We start from the raw sequence: 17,350 nt of genomic DNA, 5'->3' as shown, positions 1-17,350 counted from the left end.
CTAGAGAGTATATTTTGATGCTTGTTGTTGTGTGTTTTCGTTTATGTAAATAAAGGCTATTTATAGCCTAAGAAATGAAGGGATAAGGGAGAGTATGTAACATTTTTCTCCTCAAGTGGTTTGTCCACTTATCTTCCAAATGGGTGGGTCCCACATGGAAGAGGACATCCATACATAATAAAATAGAAATAATCCATTAGTGATCGTGAATTTAGAGAAGAAAAAAGATAATAAAAATATTGAAAACTAATCCAAGATATTTGATAAAAAATTATTTGCACTTGATGTTTATATCAAATAATACTTTACAAAATTAAGTCATAACTTAAGATAAAAATATGTATTATTTAATTATGATTTAGTGATGAGAATGTATTTATCATGTATTCATTGAATTGGGACGAGATAAATATTTAGTAACAAGCCAAAGGCTATGATTTGTACTGCTAATGAAGCTATTAATAAATAAATAAATAAATAACTTATAATATTCACGTATATTATAATGAATTTTCACATTAATTAGAAATTATATCTAATTAGCTTTTAAATTATTTGCTGGCCTAGAAATTCTTTATGAAGTTGGTATATAAAAGTTAAACTTTTAATAGAAGTCTTGTAATAGCTCCAAGAACAGAAATTAAATTTATTCTCAGTTGGGATACACAAGTGTCTCTAAAATTGAACTTCCAAAATAGTTTTCCTACACAACAGTTTGATAATTATTTTATAACAGACTATCACTGTAGGTTTCGAATTCGAGCCTCGAATGCAGAGTTGTTTTTACTAGGAAGCATTTCATCTTCATAAGTGGAAATTTTACGCACAAATTCGATATCCATTCTTAATTAGGAGTCTCGAATTCAAGCACTAAATGTAGAGTTATGTTGATAGGGAGGAAGCATTTTTCTATCCAAAATGAGACTTCTCGTCGCAAATCCAATTAGCTTGACTTGTCAGTTGTCACTGCAGATAGAATAAAATAATTTAGGGAGGTTCAACAAGTTTATTATCCAATTTTAAGAAGGAATACAAGCGTCTATCTCATATCTCTTGGGATGCAGCCTTTTTTTGGATTCTACTTGTACGCGAGATATTTTGTGCATCGGACTATCTCAAGAAAGAACACAAGCTAATTAAAAGAAAGAATATAGAGGTAAGATTATAATTTTGAAGTCAATGATACAAAAGTTTGGTATTAACAAACATTCAGCACATCATGCAAAGAAAATAAGTTACTACTCAATGTAATTTCACATGTGGTGTGTAAACACTATATAGACCTTACTCCAACCTTGTAAAGGCAGAGAGATTGTTTCTAATAAACCCTCGGCTTAAGAAAAACATTTCAAAGCAATTTGGGAGAAGAAAATACGGAAGTGAAGAAGAAACAGTAACAACAACAAATAATATGATAACCGAAGCACAAGAAACAAGAGGTAGGTAACAAGTAGTAATAGAAATCAGAGAATAAGAAACTACGAGAATAATACTAATAATACTAGTGTGAAAGGAGAAGCAGATACGGTGTTCCAAACTACCACCAAACATGTCCAATGGGAAAGCGAGACAACGCTTAACTATCAACAACTACAAACCAATTTATTTCTATGTAAATAAACTGGATATACAAATCAGGTCTTTTGTGAAATCCTTAAAGATCAATGTTGAAAACAAGAAAATCTTTGGCAAGTAAGGATTCAACTGAGAATCATAGTATTCACTCATCAAATTAACATTTCATACTTAATGTTACTTCTTTTTAGCTTATGAAACAAAGGTAGAACGCAGAGGATGCCTTTCCCTGTGAAATAAAGTATTGAGTTAATAGTCAAAAATACACTGATCTATTACTTTTTCGCGAGTTTCACATCTCAACTATCAGTTGTCCCCTTTTCCTACCTAAATTGTCATCATCTATGTATTAAAACACACCTCGAAGGCCGAAGCTGACTAGGCCAACTATCAGTTTCCCTTTTCCTACCTGAAGTATCACCATCTACTCAACTAGGCATGTTTCAATACATAGATGGTGATTGTTAAGGTAGAAAAAAAGAACAGTTGAAAATTGGGGTGTAAAACTCACAAGATAGTTCAGGTGTGTATTGATCATTATGTCTTAAAGTATTTGAACACAGAGGCAAGCCCTGAAGTCACAATTTGAAGTCCCTTTTCATCAGTGAGAATGAAAAGCAATTCATTTATTTTAATAAACAACACATATGAAACCACTGTTTTTGGAACCTTAATAAAACAAATACCAGCTCTATAAGGATATTCATTTATGATATTTTGTATACTAGTAGACTTGTGGGGTGGAAGGGAATCAGGGAAGGAATAATCAATAAACTATATAATTTATGTAATATACATCGTCGGTGTAAACAATTTTACACCATCAGGTCAGCTTTATTTATTGTAAATATCCTTTAGATGACTTGCGAGTGTAAAAAATTATGTACATCGACGTGTACAAAACTTAAAACTCTAATCTATATAAAGGAACAAATCAATTGGGAAAATGAAAAGAAAGCTTCAAAGTCCAAACCTTAGTCACTATGGCCCTTAGGAGATGATCTGGAATCGAATTCTCGAGGGTATACATGAACCTTGAACCCCTCATCTCCAGTATACTCAAGTACCTCTTCCTGAATTGAGATAATCGAGTTCACAGATGAACGGCTGCACCAATGTAGCTCAACACTCTGTAGCGTTGAAACATCACCTAAGCATGAAGGGAACTCCTTAAATTTCTTACAACTTTGCAGAACAAGATGCTCAAGGGAAGGTAAGCAATCAGAGGAGATGTTCCATTGTTCAATGTTCAAAGAATCTAACTTCAAGAATTTTAGTTTCAGGAACTCTCCGTCTCTCATGTCCCATTGCGCGCCATCAAAGGCTCTGCAAAGAAGTTTGAGGACCTCAAGGTATGGTAAGCTACCAATTCTTGAAATTTCACTCCATGGTAGCCGAAACTTTGACAATGTCAGTCTTTTGAGATTTGATGGCAAGTTGAACTTACAAGAAGAGAGCGACTGGCCATAGTGTAATATCTTGAGTGATTCAAGTTGAGTCATAAACTCCAGTGTTGGAAAGTGATAGCAGTCCTCCGAGTCCATTGATATGCATTTCAATTTTCTAAGATTGGGTAACCTTCTCATTACTTCATTAGGATCCATGACATGATCTTTGTCATAGATAAGGGACGGAGTGGAAATGGTTTGCAGGTTTTCTAGTCGGATCAAGTTCCATCCATCATATCCATCCCAGCCAAAAACAGCACGTGCATCGACATGAAGATGTCTCAGTCTTGAAAGGGTCCAAACAGTGTATGGCAAACAAATTTCACCTCTCAAGGCTTTCAGAAGAAAAGTTTCTAGGTACAAGAGTTTAAATATTGTTGGCGGGATAAAACTCATGGTACCCTGAAGAGCTAGGTACCTTAGTTGGACCATTAGCTCGATATCTTGAGGAAATGAATTTCCAACATTAATGCATCCCAAATCCAACACCCTAAGTAATCTAAAACCGAGACATATAGGAGAGATATCATATGGATTTGTCAAGGAGTTGTCATTAATGCTGAAGAACAACAAAGAACGAACCTGCGGTCCTGATGGCCTAGACTTGACAAAAAAACTCTCCCTTTGTGAATAGATGCATAGCCGACGTTGAGTATGTCTGCTATACAGTTCTTCAGGAGATAGAGAGTATGTTGACTCCAAAATATCGTCTAAATCATCACGGAGAGTGTGTTTTTCCTTCTTATATATAAGCTCAAAAAAGTTCTCTTCTTCAGCTTTTCTCTTGCAATATTCAAGAAACAGATCATGAACATGGCAGAGTTTAACAGAGCCATTCGATCTCTTTTTAGTAACCATTACCAGGCTTCTTCCTATCAAATCCATTAAGTAGTCCTCTGCAACATCCTCAAAGCACTTGCCATCTATTTGTGGAACAAACTCTTCTGCAATCCACAACCATACCAATTTCTGGACAGGAATGTGAGGATGCTTTAGAAATTTACCAAAATAAAGGAAGCACGGTTTTAAATGATCAGGCAAATGCTTATAACTCAACTCCAAAATGACTGTGCACTGATTGGGATCATCAACAATATATGAACTTATGCTCTCCGCGACTTCCTTCCACCAAGATTCTTTCTTTTCTGTCCTAGCCAAAATCCCAGCTACCAATGTAACAGCAAGAGGAAGTCCTTGACAACATTCTGCAATTCGCATTCCAGTTTCCTTTAGATTTCCGGGGCAGCAATCTGTTGCAAAAACCTTCTTTTGTAATAACTCCCAACTTTCTTCGACAGTGAAAAACCGAAGAGGAGTGGGATGATTGTCAGGCTTCATATCAGATTCAACTTGTGAAGCCAAATCTTGCAGTCGAGTTGTGATCATTATTCTACTACCATTATCATCATCTGGAAATGACCTCTGCAAGTCATCCCAAGCCTTGATATCCCAAAGATCATCTACAACAATTAGGTACCTCTTCCTCTTTAACTTTCTATACAACAGTTCAGCTAAATCCCCATCATCCTTCATTTTAGTCGCTTCATCAACATTCTCGAGAACTTGGGATAAAATCTCCAAGAGCAACTCTTTCTTTTTATATACTTCAGAAACATAACACCATGCACATTTGTCATAGTAAATGGAAATCTTTTCATCATTGAACACTTTTCTCGCAAGAGTAGTCTTGCCAAGTCCAGGCATGCCAACAATTGAAATCACATCACGCTCTCTCATCCCTCTGGTAAGGCGATCAATGATATTTTCTACCACATCATTGAAACCCACTACTACATCATCTTCCAACATTGGAGCATTAGTTCGGGATAATACACAGCCAGAAACCACTCGAACATCACAAACCGCTTCAAATGTTACTGTTCTAGATATGTCACTGAACTCTGCCTGGATCGCCTTAAGTTGTTCTACAACATCAGACATCTCAACCACACTACACCATATATTTCGGTCCCCAACTAAAAATGAGTCAATAGCATATTCCGCCTCATAGGCGGATTGCATAACACGTGCCTTCAGTTGCTCGTTGTTCTGCTTGACAACATCCCAGAGATTCGTCTTGAGATACTCTAATGCGTCATGCACTCTTGCAATATGATGTTTGGGGAAAGGAACCCGATCAGCTTTATGAAGGAGGAGTTCTTTCAGATTTCCTAAAAAGGAATTGAGAAAGCCTATGTCATTAGTCTTGGGGAATCTAGATGGACCTCTTTCAAAAATATCTCTGGCCACTCTCTTCATGATTCTAGTTCTTTCTAGAAAAATAGAAGTGGCTAACTCCATTTTGTTCAGCATGTCTTCATTCGATACCTTATTACTGAGTGACATAATAAGTGATCCGACCATCGATACTGTAGCCTGTCCTTGGGTGAACAAAACATTTAGTTCACTTCCAAGAGAACGGCAGTCATCTGGTGCATTAAGGAGAGCTTGCAGAAACACTACTTCCTCATAAAGAATTTGAATTCGATCCTTCAAAGTAGTCATCCACCTAGGTCCTGGGAGACACATGAGATGTATTTCTGCCATGATAAGCTTGATTTCTTCCTGCAAAAATCCAAGGCGCCCCGTACTACAACTTCTTTTTTCACACGATCTGTGTAAAGGAAGAAAATCGAGGTAGCAATATTACGGGCGATTGATGCAATGTGCACCAGGATCAACTTTACCAACTCAGGATACCGCTCTGGAAGATCTGAGAGATATTTTTTCAGAAACATCAAGTCCTCAACAAGGCCATTGATATTATAGTTCGTAAAACCCTCCAGGGTGATCTTATAGTTAACTAGATCTGTAAGAGTGTCCAGGAGAAAATCAAGAAAACCGGCATCAAGTTCTTCCACTACGAAAGTGTTCTTCTGACAGGGAATATAGTAATGAATGACATTACAGTTGATAGGAATGATTCGTCGAACCAAACTGGAAATGGCATCATTAACAACTCTGCATTCAGCTGGTTCACTTGCGTTGCCAATAGAACACCTATAAGATAGATGTGCTGCATGGCTGATCACATCTGATGCATGAGAAAAGAGATCTTGAAATTTCTCATTTTCAACAGACAGCTTGGCTACAAACCTTAAGAAATTCTTCAGGAATATTAGCTTTGTTTCAAGAGTTATAATTTTCCCCTTCATACGCAAATCAGTTGCTATACATTCCCTTAGATCCTTTAGATTTTCCAGGAGACAATCAGCAAATTCCACCACAAATTTGTCACAAATAAGTGAATCAGAAAATGTTGAGCTCAAAACAGTTGCATAGACTTGTGTAACTTCTGCTTTCGAATTATTAATCTTTTCCAAGGCATTAGAAACCAGTAGAGCCATGTGAGTAGGCATGTTTCCATCCATATTTTTAACATAGAGAGATTGAAAATCTGATTCCAGATTTTGCACCAGAGCTTCCACAAGCATCAATACATCTTTTGCATCACTATCCTCTATGCATCGACAAGCTGAACACATAAGGAAAGTCCTGATAACCCTTAAATCCGCTCTAAGAGTACGGATTTGATCCTTCATTGAAGGAGTTGAGTCTTCATGACTCTCTAGAGAATCCAGACATTTCAAGAGATTATCAACAGTACCATAGGCCATCCCTCTATCTTCCTGCAGATTTTAGCACAAGGTTTGAACCCCGAAAGTCCTGCAAGTAGAAGGGATTTCAGACCAGGCTAGACGCAAACAATCATGAGTGTTGCTTTCACAAATATAATAAAAGGAGAGGAAAGACTAAATACAACAAAAATGAAAGGGCACCCTGGTGCACAAAGCATCCCTCATTCACAGGATCGCACTCTAAGGAGGTGTGATGTAGGCAGCCTACCCTAACACAAGTGTCAGTGGCTAGCTCCATGTTTCAAATATGTGATGACAACTTTACCAATCCTCCAAAGCTCAGTTCGGTTCAAAGTAATCACCTAGGATTTGAACCTGAAACTCATGATTCTCCTCCCACTAACCACTAGGCCACACCATTTGGTGTTATTTACATTTTTGACAACTAGGTAAATATTTAATCACCAATGTCACCATTCCCTTTACATAAGCCTTTTGGTTATCTAGTGGCGGAATCTAAATTTTGACTAAGAAGGTTCAAAATCTGAAGAAGTAGACAAACGAATTAGTCGAAGGGAGCTCGTCATCTACTATATATACATAAAAAATTATTTTAACCACGTATAAATAGTATAATTTTCTGCCGAAGGGGGTTCGGATGAACCCCTTAACCACAAGGTGGCTCCGCCACTGTGGTTATGGGTTCATCTGAAGCCGTGACTTTCGACACGAAGTAAAGATATATACATAGAAATCTACTAAAATCTCAATACATCTAAGATTTGAACCCATAATTTTAACAGTACAAGAAGTTCAATACCAAAAATCTTAAAAGTTGAGAGTCTGTTAAGTTTAAATCTTGAATCCGCCTTTGTCGGTACTAATATTTATGTACTAACCTAAAACTATTGGAATTACAATACATTACCAAATGATTTTCAAGGAAGCAATTGCTGGATTGAGATGATTTTTCTGTTTGCTCTCAGCTGATCAAGTAAGCCAAATAAATATTCTTTTTTTTTTTTTGCCAAGTTTCAATTACAGACTTAATAACACTGTAATAAACAACTCAAAGTAATCAATGAAAAATATTACTAAACAAATCAAATACTAGGCACAAAGAGTGAACTGAAATTTTCAGAATATTATTGTCCAAAAATAGAATCAATTGAAGAAAACTGAGAAAGAAATTACCAATGTGAGAGACTGAAAAAGCTGTAGTTGCAGCTGCTGTCACTTGACCTAATGAATTTTTATTTTTTTTCCCATCAGCTGTTAGATTATGCAAGCACTCCCTAACCTAGTTTTAGATAGGGCTGTTCACAGGTTTGGTTAAAATCAAAATCAAATCGAAAATTTAACCAAACTGAATAAAAAAACGACATTTGGTTTGGTTTGGTTTTAAATTTGAATAACCGATAATATTTGGTTTGGTTATGGTTATAGAAAAAAATAACCGAATAAATAATCGAACCAAACCGATAATTATATACATAAAATTTATAATTATATATATATATATATATATAATATTAGTTTTTCATAAATAATTAAAGATATTTTATACCTTTTAATTATTAATTTAATATTAATCTACTTATTTTTAAGGCCAAACAATCCAAGCCCAACTTTCAAGCTCAATTATAAATTCTAATAAACACTAAACAGCAGTCCAAGTCCAACAATCCAAGCCCATTAGCCCAACTTTCAAGCCCAATTCTAAATCCTAAATTCATAATAAGCACTAAGCACTTAGGCAGCAGGCAGCAGGTAAAAGTTAAAACTTTAAAACTCTAGTATCTCTTTTCCTTTTACATTTCTGTTCCTCACACGTTGGTTTCTCACAAAGTCACAGACTCACAGTCGTAGACTAACAGTAAAGGCTCAAGAGCAACCTCAACTCCTCAACCCCAAGTACAAGATTGTCAAATTTTGAGAAGGTTTGTAAGAAGTTTTTCAAATTTTAAATTGATTTTAAGTTGTTTTCTTTTTTGTTTCGAATGTTTAAGTTGTTTCATTTTCTGTTTTGAACCTATGTGGGCCGTGAGGAAAAAAGAGCTTCGTAAGAATTTGAAGAATGTAGAGAGAGAATATTTGAATTGTCTCGACTAGTCATAAACCGAATAACCGAACCAAACCCGACAATAACCAAACCCGTGGTTATTATTTTACTTGGTTTGGTTATGGTTTTAGACATTTAATAACCGATTAAATTGATTTGGTTATGGTTTTAATCAATAACCGACCCAAACCGAACCATGAACACCCCTAGTTTTAGGCACTAAATTTTAAAAATTTATCTTCAGATATTTGTTCGATCATGTTGAAAATTTGACGTTAAAATATGTTCAAGTAAAATATATGTTCAAAGTCCAAACACAACTTTCAATTCCAAAAATTACAACTTCAAAAACTCAAATTTTTGAGTTTTAAATTTTAAACGTCAAAATATATGATCAAACGGAAGCTAAGACAATTTTCTTTCATATCCACTACTCCGGGACCTACTGAAATCAAATGCTGAGCCAGTTGTTAGGACTGAAATATGGTGATTTTCAAATTTTGATCAAATGAAGCATGACAAAGCAAACCTATAAAAATGATAAATTAAATGATTTTTTTAATCGGACGAATCAGAGGCAGCTTTTAGTGTTTGGTGAAAATCGACCAACCAATTCTTTCCCTTTTTCCAAGTACTGTCTCAGTTTATTATTTCTTAGCTTATTGTCTTAAACAATTAAAAATGTAGCTAATGCAAAAGCTAAAATCTAAACACACAGTAACAAGCTTGTATGCTTCTCTTTACTACTCCTTTTTGTTTCAATATATACGATACTATTTGACTTGACAGGATTAAGAAAGAAAATCTTTCAAAATCGAAACATGTATTAGTTATTTATGTAGTTATAAATCATCTTATTAAGAGTGAAATAAAAAAATTTAATGATAAATCATTCATAAATATATAAATGTAACATTTTTTTAAAAAAAAAAAATATGAAACACTTGCTGTCAATTGAGCAAATTCACTATATATTACACGTGTAATTTGACAATTGTTACATGTTATACTACTCATCTTAACAATACACTTCAACCTAATAAAAAGAATTATTTGGTTACTTTATATTGCACATGTAATTTGTCAATTGTTATATGCTATACTACTCACATTAACAATACACTTCAAGATAATAAAAAGAATTAATTGGTTCTCCAATATTTGGTCCAAAAGTGATAAGACACACTTAGGAAAGTAGTATTTTCACTATTGCAAAAAATGTATTGCCAAATAAAAAAAGTATATGAAAGGATGGAGAAGATGAAAAACAATAGGAAATAATGTAGGCAACGTCTTATACTTAAGGAAGAAAAAAGAAAATTGGAAAACAACAGCAACTGTAGTTATTTGCTACGACAAAAAGGTTTTCAAGATCAAATCGCCTGACGAAAACTTCAACCCTCTCCATACCGTCAGAAAATGTCCTAACCAAGAAATGCTACTCTTGAGTTCATAATACCCACATAATCAATCTCTGATAACATTAAGGTAAAATGCAACAAATTGAATTTCTTGAACCAAAATGCCAAGGATGCAAGACTTATGTATAAGCCATTGCACGACTCACAAGTGACTAACCCTCATTCACCGCCTAGAAGATGACCAACTGGTCCTAGAGCCACTGCTACCAAATGATGTGGGCTTTCGTTCATCGCGCCATGATGGTCTATCATCTGGCTTGCTTCCAGTGCTGCCCCACTTGTCAGTTTCAGGAGGTGGAGCCTGGCCTGGAGCGTCAACGTTCCCTCGTAAGTGCCTAGGAACGTATTTCCCAGCAGCTGCTGCGGCAGGAACAGGAGCAGTTCCTCCAAGTTCTGTTGGACGCCCCAAGGTTGGAGGCTCAGCAGGCTTTGGCAGTACAGCTGTGGGCCTACGCAAGATCTCTTCTTTTTCCCGTCTTTCTTTCTCTTCAAGTTCTAGCAATCGCTTTCTCTGCTTTTCAGCAATCTCATCTAGCTTGGCTTGCTGCTCAGATTCCTCTTTCTTCCGTCTCTCTGCCTCTGCAATATTTTGAAAAAGTTGCCATAGGATACAAAATTAATTTCGAGTAGCTACTGAAACCTCAAGTGCAGAAATACAACTCAGAGGAATACAACTGTTTAATGAATAAACAATGACTACTGTGCTGCACTCAAAAGAGAGTTGTAGATGTCATGTCACACCAACAGAACCATGAACTCTTTGGTTGGATACACATTGATAAAGGCCTACCTTCATGTTTGCGGGCTTCCGCCTCTTCCTGCAACCTCTTTTGACGCTCCTCCTCAGATCGCAGAAAGAATAACATTTTCCTCCTAGCTTCCCTCTCCTGCTTCCTTGACTGAATTATCTGGCTGATCCTTTCCTGTCTCTCCTGTTTCAATCTATTGAATTCAGCTTCCCGGCTACTAACAACTCTTTCTTGCAAAATCCTCTGCATGAATAGGAATATATCAGCTGATCTATGTATTAGCATTAATCAATGCAGACTATATCAACCACCTATTTTGCCTGAGACCAAGACCAATCTTCAAACAAGCACATGGCTGCTCAGATTTCAACTACTGGGAAAGTAACGTCCATATGTATATCTTACGTTAACTTAGGCCTACTTTCCTTTAAAAAAAAACAAGCAAGGATATCCCGGATACAATTGTGTTATTGCTAGCTATTGTGACATGCCAATGTATTCATCATAGGATGAACTGCTACATAAGGATTTTTGAACTTCCCTTCTTTTTCTTTTAATACAGGGCACCGTTATACAAAAAATTAGACAGAAGGCAGAATAAAAGAAAAAAACTATTATTTTTATTTCCACAAGCTTCACAGCTCAAATCTTGAAGTATCCTGCGTAAGTTCAGAAGCTTCCAACTTAGTCCAATACCAATTCCATTTAGACCTATCAAAGTTGCATAATCATCAATAGCACTAACCCAATTTCACAACCATAAATTCAGTTATATTATCCATCGCTTATATCTAGCAGTTCATGAATTCATAGAAGACGGATATAAAGTGACCTTGTTCTCCAACATGCGTCCCAGTCTCTTTTTCTCTTCCAAGTCTCCAGCATGTCGTTGCCTGCTCAGTTCAATCTCTTGCTGAAAACATATGTTACAATGCAAATTCATCAGCCATATTTCGACCAAAAAGTTAGAAGGAAAAAAAATGTATCAATTTTCCATTTCTTAAGAGAAATGTGAAAGAACTTGTTATTGTGGTTTGGTCAAAAAACATAATGTATCTTTAATGCAAACCTGCTGCTCGCGTTCATGAAGAGCTGCCTCTTCAGCTAATCGCTGTTTATATGCAGCTTCAATAAGAGGTGCAGCTTCTTCTCTTTTAGCTCTTTCCAGATGATCCATAGTTTTGGCATACTTCTGCAACTTTTTCTCCCTTTCTTGCCTCTCCCTCAGTTGCTCATTCAGCGCCAGTTCCATGATCACCTGTTTAGTCATCTTCTCCTGAAATCAAATTGAAGTCGGGTAAGATTTTCCGATTGAAGGTTTGGGGATAGGATTACAAACTATATACTTACTCCCTCAAGGATTGGCTTCTTCTTCCTCTTGCTGCGCTTTTCAGCTTCTTGCAGCATAGCTTGGGCCTCTTCAAGTTCCCGGTCCTCTATTTCCTTCAAAATTCGCTGGCTCCTTCTTTGCTCATACTCAGCAGCAATGCGCTTTTGCTCAGCATCTTCAGTCATCTTTTGAAGCTCTCGCCTCTTCGACTCTTCCACTCGTTCCTTAAAAAAAATTAGTCATAGAAAGTTCATACACGAGAACAACAATAACAAGCAATTCACTGCGCAACCAAGATGTTCATACCATTTCTAAGAGTAAACGCTCTTGCTCCTCTTTGCGTTTCTCAATAATGGACTTCCGTGCAAGAAGTCTCTTGTGCTCCTTCTCCACTATCTCCGCTAAATTAGACAGGGCATCCCCGAGCTTGGCCGCCTTCTTTGCTGGGGGATAGATCATTGTCCTTGCCTTGCTAAGGGATTCGGCAAAAAGAGACAGATGATCCCGGAGTCCTTCAGCCTCAATACTCTGGAAACAAAATCATAAGCAAATGATATATGATAAGACTAGCCCACATGAGCTTAATACCTGCTAGTTCGAAGTGTCAAAGAAAAACATTTGAAAATTCTCCTGCCTCAGTTCATCAACATATTATACTCAGAGGTACAAGGCTGAACTTACAAATCCATAAGAGTAAGACTTTGAAACCATCCCCATGAACTTAGAAATTCATTCTACCCTCCGCAGACCCCACTTCTGGGATTTCACTGGGTATGTTGTTGGTTAGAACTCTTAGATCTCAGAAACTAACCACACCTCTTCAGAGTTCACAAGCTCATTCAGCCAGATTCAGTCTAGTGGCTTAACAACTACAAACTTATTAAGCCAAAAACACGCCTTTAGATAGCCCACAATTTTACCGTGCAAAACATTAATATTAGGTAACAGAAGACACAAGGTCAGATGGCATAAGCAAGTTACGCGTATGGTTTTACTTAAACAGCGATGGAAAGAACAATGTGTCTGCAGAGATGATTGGTAGGGCTGACAAAATCCCTCACTGACCACCTGACAAAGACACGGGAAAGGAATATCTAGGTGTGCCCTACCCACAAACAAACAAAAACATTAGACAATTTTATTTCCAAGCAACATAATTATACCTGTTTGCCAAAGAAGACAGCACCCTTCATGTGATCAACTTTGATGGCTAGAAAATTACGTCTAACCGCATCAACTGATATCTTCTCAATAGCAGTGAAGTCAAAGAATGGGATCATCTTAGATATGTTATCAATCTGGATTGTCTGATACACCTGAGAGACCTGCAACAAGAAAAGGAACAAATTGCATCATTCTCAGTTAAAATGAAGACAGAACTGAAAAATGGACTTCCACCTAAATAGTGTGCATGTCTGCTCTTTATCAAAAAGTATAAAGCAGTGTACATACCTGCTGGAGCAACCTCAGAGTAGCAAGTTTTTCTAAGGCAGGAACATACTGAGACAGTTGTACTTCAGGAACCGAGGAAACTGAAGACAGCTTACCGCCAAGCTTTGATATTTTATTCAATACGGGCTGCACCTTCAGTGCCAGATCCAAAGGAAGAAAATCATTTTCTAACAGATGATAAAGATCTTTCACTTCTTGGGTGACACAGGACATCACACCTTTGGACACCTACAGACGGAGAAACAATTAAGAAAAAGCAAAAGGAACCGGCACACAATTAAAAAATCAAGAGACTGAAACAATTACAAACAGTATGATGCGCTCATCTGTGCCTCAAAAATTTGATGGGTTCATTGAAATGAAAATAGACAAAAGGAATTTAAACTATAAATGGAAAAATTGAAGTACTCTATGCAAAATTCAAATAAATAACATATAAAATTACTCACCAAATCTGAGAGGAGTGATGATCGAGATAGCTGAAAAGGAGAAACAGAAAGGAAACTGAGGCTGATTAGCCAAAGCAAGACATCACAAATTAAGAACTAAATAACATAATCAAAAATGAAATTACCACTACTCTGTTTTCTGCTTTGGGTTCAACTTCAAAACCAATTAGATTGGCCACCCTCAAACTCCTCTCCTTCTCATTTTCAAGGTCAACATGAGATGCACCATATGACTGATCATAAGGAGGCACTGAAAGTGCAGCTAGGACAACAGATGATGCTATTAACTGCAAATCCTTCTGGCTCAAATTTTTATTAAAACCCTTCTGAAGAGAGAAAAGCTTGAGCCATGCATAAGCATGATAAAGATGATTTGATGACATCCAAAATATCTCAGTAAGCTTCCCATAGTAAACACCCATTAATGACGCCTTGGGGGTTTTCTTAACCATGCACATCAAACCATATATGTCTTCAATGGAACGAAAAGCTTCCTGCCTCAAAGAAATTTAAAACATATGAAGTTCACTCTCTTGGGACAAAAATTTATGCTAACAATCTATCAGAAAAAGTAATAACCTGCCAAAGACTCAGTTCAGTGGCAACTTTCAGCTGTTCAAATCTAGTGTCTAGATACAATTGCAGGCTTTCTGGAAGAGACAGGTCAGGTCGGTCCCTCTGATCCCTATACTTGTTGAGATTTGCCAAATGATTCCGGATGATTTCACAAAGACGGCGAAATTCTGTTGTACGCTTGTACTGCTTACAGAACTGAAAGGCTCGGTGTGCTGTCATCTGAGCAAATTAGGTTTGAAGCTTAATTAACCTCATATCGTTCAGCAAAAAAAATTACCAATTAAAGATGGAAAGAGTACAGAATTTCCAATCAGAAATGCAGAAAGCTTAAATCGCATACAGGACAAATTAAGTTCTAAGGCACAAAACAAAAATGCAACAGGATGATATATAAACTTTTATATAAAAAGAATAAACTTGTTCCGACAAAACTGACATCTGTACCAAACAAAGTACAGACAGATAACCAGCAAACTCAGAAAGACTCCCGCAAAGTTTGTGAATAAGAAGAAAAAATCGACAGATTTCTGATTTACTAATCAGAAATCAGAAGCACAATAACTTTCCAGGCAAGCTAATAGAAAGAAAAGAAAAAAAGGACAATCAACCTGCTTACTCAATTACAGTACAAGTCCTGAAAAGCTATATTGCTCGGACTCTTTCAAAACTGTCAACGGGAGCATGTCGGATTCTCCAAAAGTAGAGTATTTTTGGAGAATCCGACACAAGTGCAGCATCAAAAGTGAAGAGTCCGTGCAACTTAGCTGAAAAGTCAGGATAGAGAAATTCCTCACCTCAGAACATAAAGGCAGTTTAATTTTTCAACCAGATAACAAAAAGAAAGGGCAATGGAAACTTACTGCATACAGAGCCTCCAATCTTGAGTTGTTACGCAAGATCTCCAGAACAGTTCTATATGTCTCCCACAAGAACTTAAACCAGGGAGTGACAAGCTCCCGATCAGATCTATCTTTTCCTTTCTCCCCACTAACATAACTCAACATAAGATCTTCAGGTCTCTTATCAGCTTCCAAGTCTTCCACATCCAGAGCTTCCTCCAGAGCCTGTGCCTGATTGCGAGCTAGTTCAGCTCGCTCAGTAGCTAAATGCATGAAGTGCTTTATTACCTCCTCTAAGGAGTTAATGTTCACTTGTTGACAGACTATACGATATTGAATTAGGCCATCCTTGGCAAACCTCCCCCTTCTCATGTCAACACATAGCTCTACATACTTAAACATTATCCTTTCAAGAGTCTTTTGCCATGCTCTATACCTCCTTGAAGTAATAAGATCATGAAGTGCTTGCAGGGCTTCTTGCTTTTGTCCAACAGTAATCAACTCTGCATCAAAACATTAAACTCATCAACATGCCAAGAATCTAAATTTTACTATTAAAACACCTGGAATTTACAAAATTCCCCTCTCTAATACTAAGAATCATCTAGTCCACCCTCACGGCCTCACCCTGTGACCATATTACCCCCTCCTAAAATCAAAGACCCATAACTTGAGATATAAGTTTGCAAGTGTACAGAACCCAAACTCAAGAAGATATTTGCTAAAACAGATGCAGATAGTAACTCCACTAACCTTCAGCACGCTTCAAAGCATTCTCCGGTTTGGCAAAAGTCGCCATTTCAAGGATCTTTCACCTGCAAAGGAATGGTTGGATGAGACAAATGGCAGAGAAGTTCATCAACACAGGCAAGACCACAAATGTTAAATCCATATACACATAGTAGCACTTCTAGGACAACCTACAACAAATCCAATCAGTAGTTCAAAAAGGTAAAAACTTTAGCTTCTATGTCCTCCCCCCACCCCACTCACCCCACCAGAACAGTGATTTCTTTATCCTCCTTTTTAATAACCGAGAAATCTCTAAAAGCCAGTGGCACACAGTTTGAAAATAGGTAGCCGCCCTCTACACCTTTCTGCACTTAATAACCAAGACTTTATTTTTCCAACCCGCGAGTGTGCCTAACCCACACAACACAAGTTACGCTCTTACCACTCAACCAAAACCCAGAAAAGGTTTCTTTTTTTACCTAGGCGCAAATCTAAAACAACCCATCAATCAATTAAATCAACTAAGCTCTACCCAAACCAGTAAAGTCAAACATATTAATCTTCTATATCCACTCTGCTCTAATTCACCCAACACCCAAAAAACAAGAAAACAAAAAAAAACAAATCAATAAAACCGATTAAAATTCCAACTTTCACTCATTCTAGGTAAAGAAAAAGAACCCCAAATCATAAATCAGAAGATTCAAGTACGTAAACACATCTATAAATCCAAATGTGCATTTCACAAATTTGTATCCAAATCTACTCATATCGGATTGAAACTATACTTACAAAGTTGCAAAATTTTAACAAATAAGATGATTTTGATTGATAATTACCAGTGGATTTTCGATGCTTTGTGGGTGCCGCAATCTCCTTCTCTCTCTATTGTTTGCCCTAAAAACCTGATATGAGAAACGAAAGAGCTAAGTGAAACCAAATATGTGTTTTAGGGTTCACTGAAACTGGTCCTTTATTTTATTAAAACGCTATTTTTACCCCCAAACTCTTCAAAATATATTTTCTGACCTGTACTTTCTTATTTCTTTTTATTAGTTTAACTTAAAAGAAATAATTTCTTAAATAATACTCTTTCGGTCTATTTTTACTTGTTCGTTATTAACTCAACATAGATCTTA

The 17,350-nt window shown here is 36.7% G+C and overlaps 2 protein-coding genes across 3 annotated transcripts; both read right to left on the bottom strand.

Annotated features, from left to right (window-relative positions):
* Window positions 1-631: 631 nt before the first annotated feature.
* On the bottom strand, window positions 632-7,864 carry LOC129882217 (putative late blight resistance protein homolog R1A-3). 2 transcript variants are annotated; one of them, XM_055956415.1, is made up of 3 exons: window positions 7,796-7,864; window positions 2,549-6,689; window positions 632-966 (listed from the first exon to the last, which is right to left on the bottom strand). In XM_055956415.1, the coding sequence occupies exon 2, from the start codon at window positions 5,568-5,570 to the stop codon at window positions 2,550-2,552; it is 3,021 nt and encodes a 1,006-aa protein (XP_055812390.1). In that variant the 5' UTR covers window positions 5,571-6,689; window positions 7,796-7,864; the 3' UTR covers window positions 632-966; window position 2,549. The 2 variants fall into 2 exon arrangements, with proteins under 2 accessions (XP_055812390.1, XP_055812392.1); XM_055956417.1 differs by lacking the exon at window positions 632-966 and having other exon boundaries at window positions 2,327-6,689.
* Window positions 7,865-9,941: 2,077 nt separating this feature from the next.
* LOC129882216 (eukaryotic translation initiation factor 3 subunit A) lies at window positions 9,942-17,140 on the bottom strand. Its single transcript, XM_055956414.1, has 14 exons — window positions 17,051-17,140; window positions 16,233-16,294; window positions 15,501-15,982; window positions 14,644-14,859; window positions 14,190-14,558; window positions 14,065-14,094; window positions 13,616-13,843; window positions 13,327-13,488; window positions 12,470-12,691; window positions 12,184-12,387; window positions 11,903-12,109; window positions 11,666-11,746; window positions 10,875-11,076; window positions 9,942-10,663 (listed from the first exon to the last, which is right to left on the bottom strand). The coding sequence occupies exons 2-14, from the start codon at window positions 16,276-16,278 to the stop codon at window positions 10,248-10,250; spliced, it is 2,865 nt and encodes a 954-aa protein (XP_055812389.1). The 5' UTR covers window positions 16,279-16,294; window positions 17,051-17,140; the 3' UTR covers window positions 9,942-10,247.
* Window positions 17,141-17,350: the final 210 nt, after the last annotated feature.

The sequence above is a fragment of the Solanum dulcamara genome, chromosome 3 (genome assembly GCF_947179165.1).
Source record: "Solanum dulcamara chromosome 3, daSolDulc1.2, whole genome shotgun sequence".
In the NCBI taxonomy this organism is placed as follows: Eukaryota; Viridiplantae; Streptophyta; class Magnoliopsida; order Solanales; family Solanaceae; genus Solanum; species Solanum dulcamara.
This window is presented reverse-complemented; position numbering and strand designations above follow the sequence as displayed.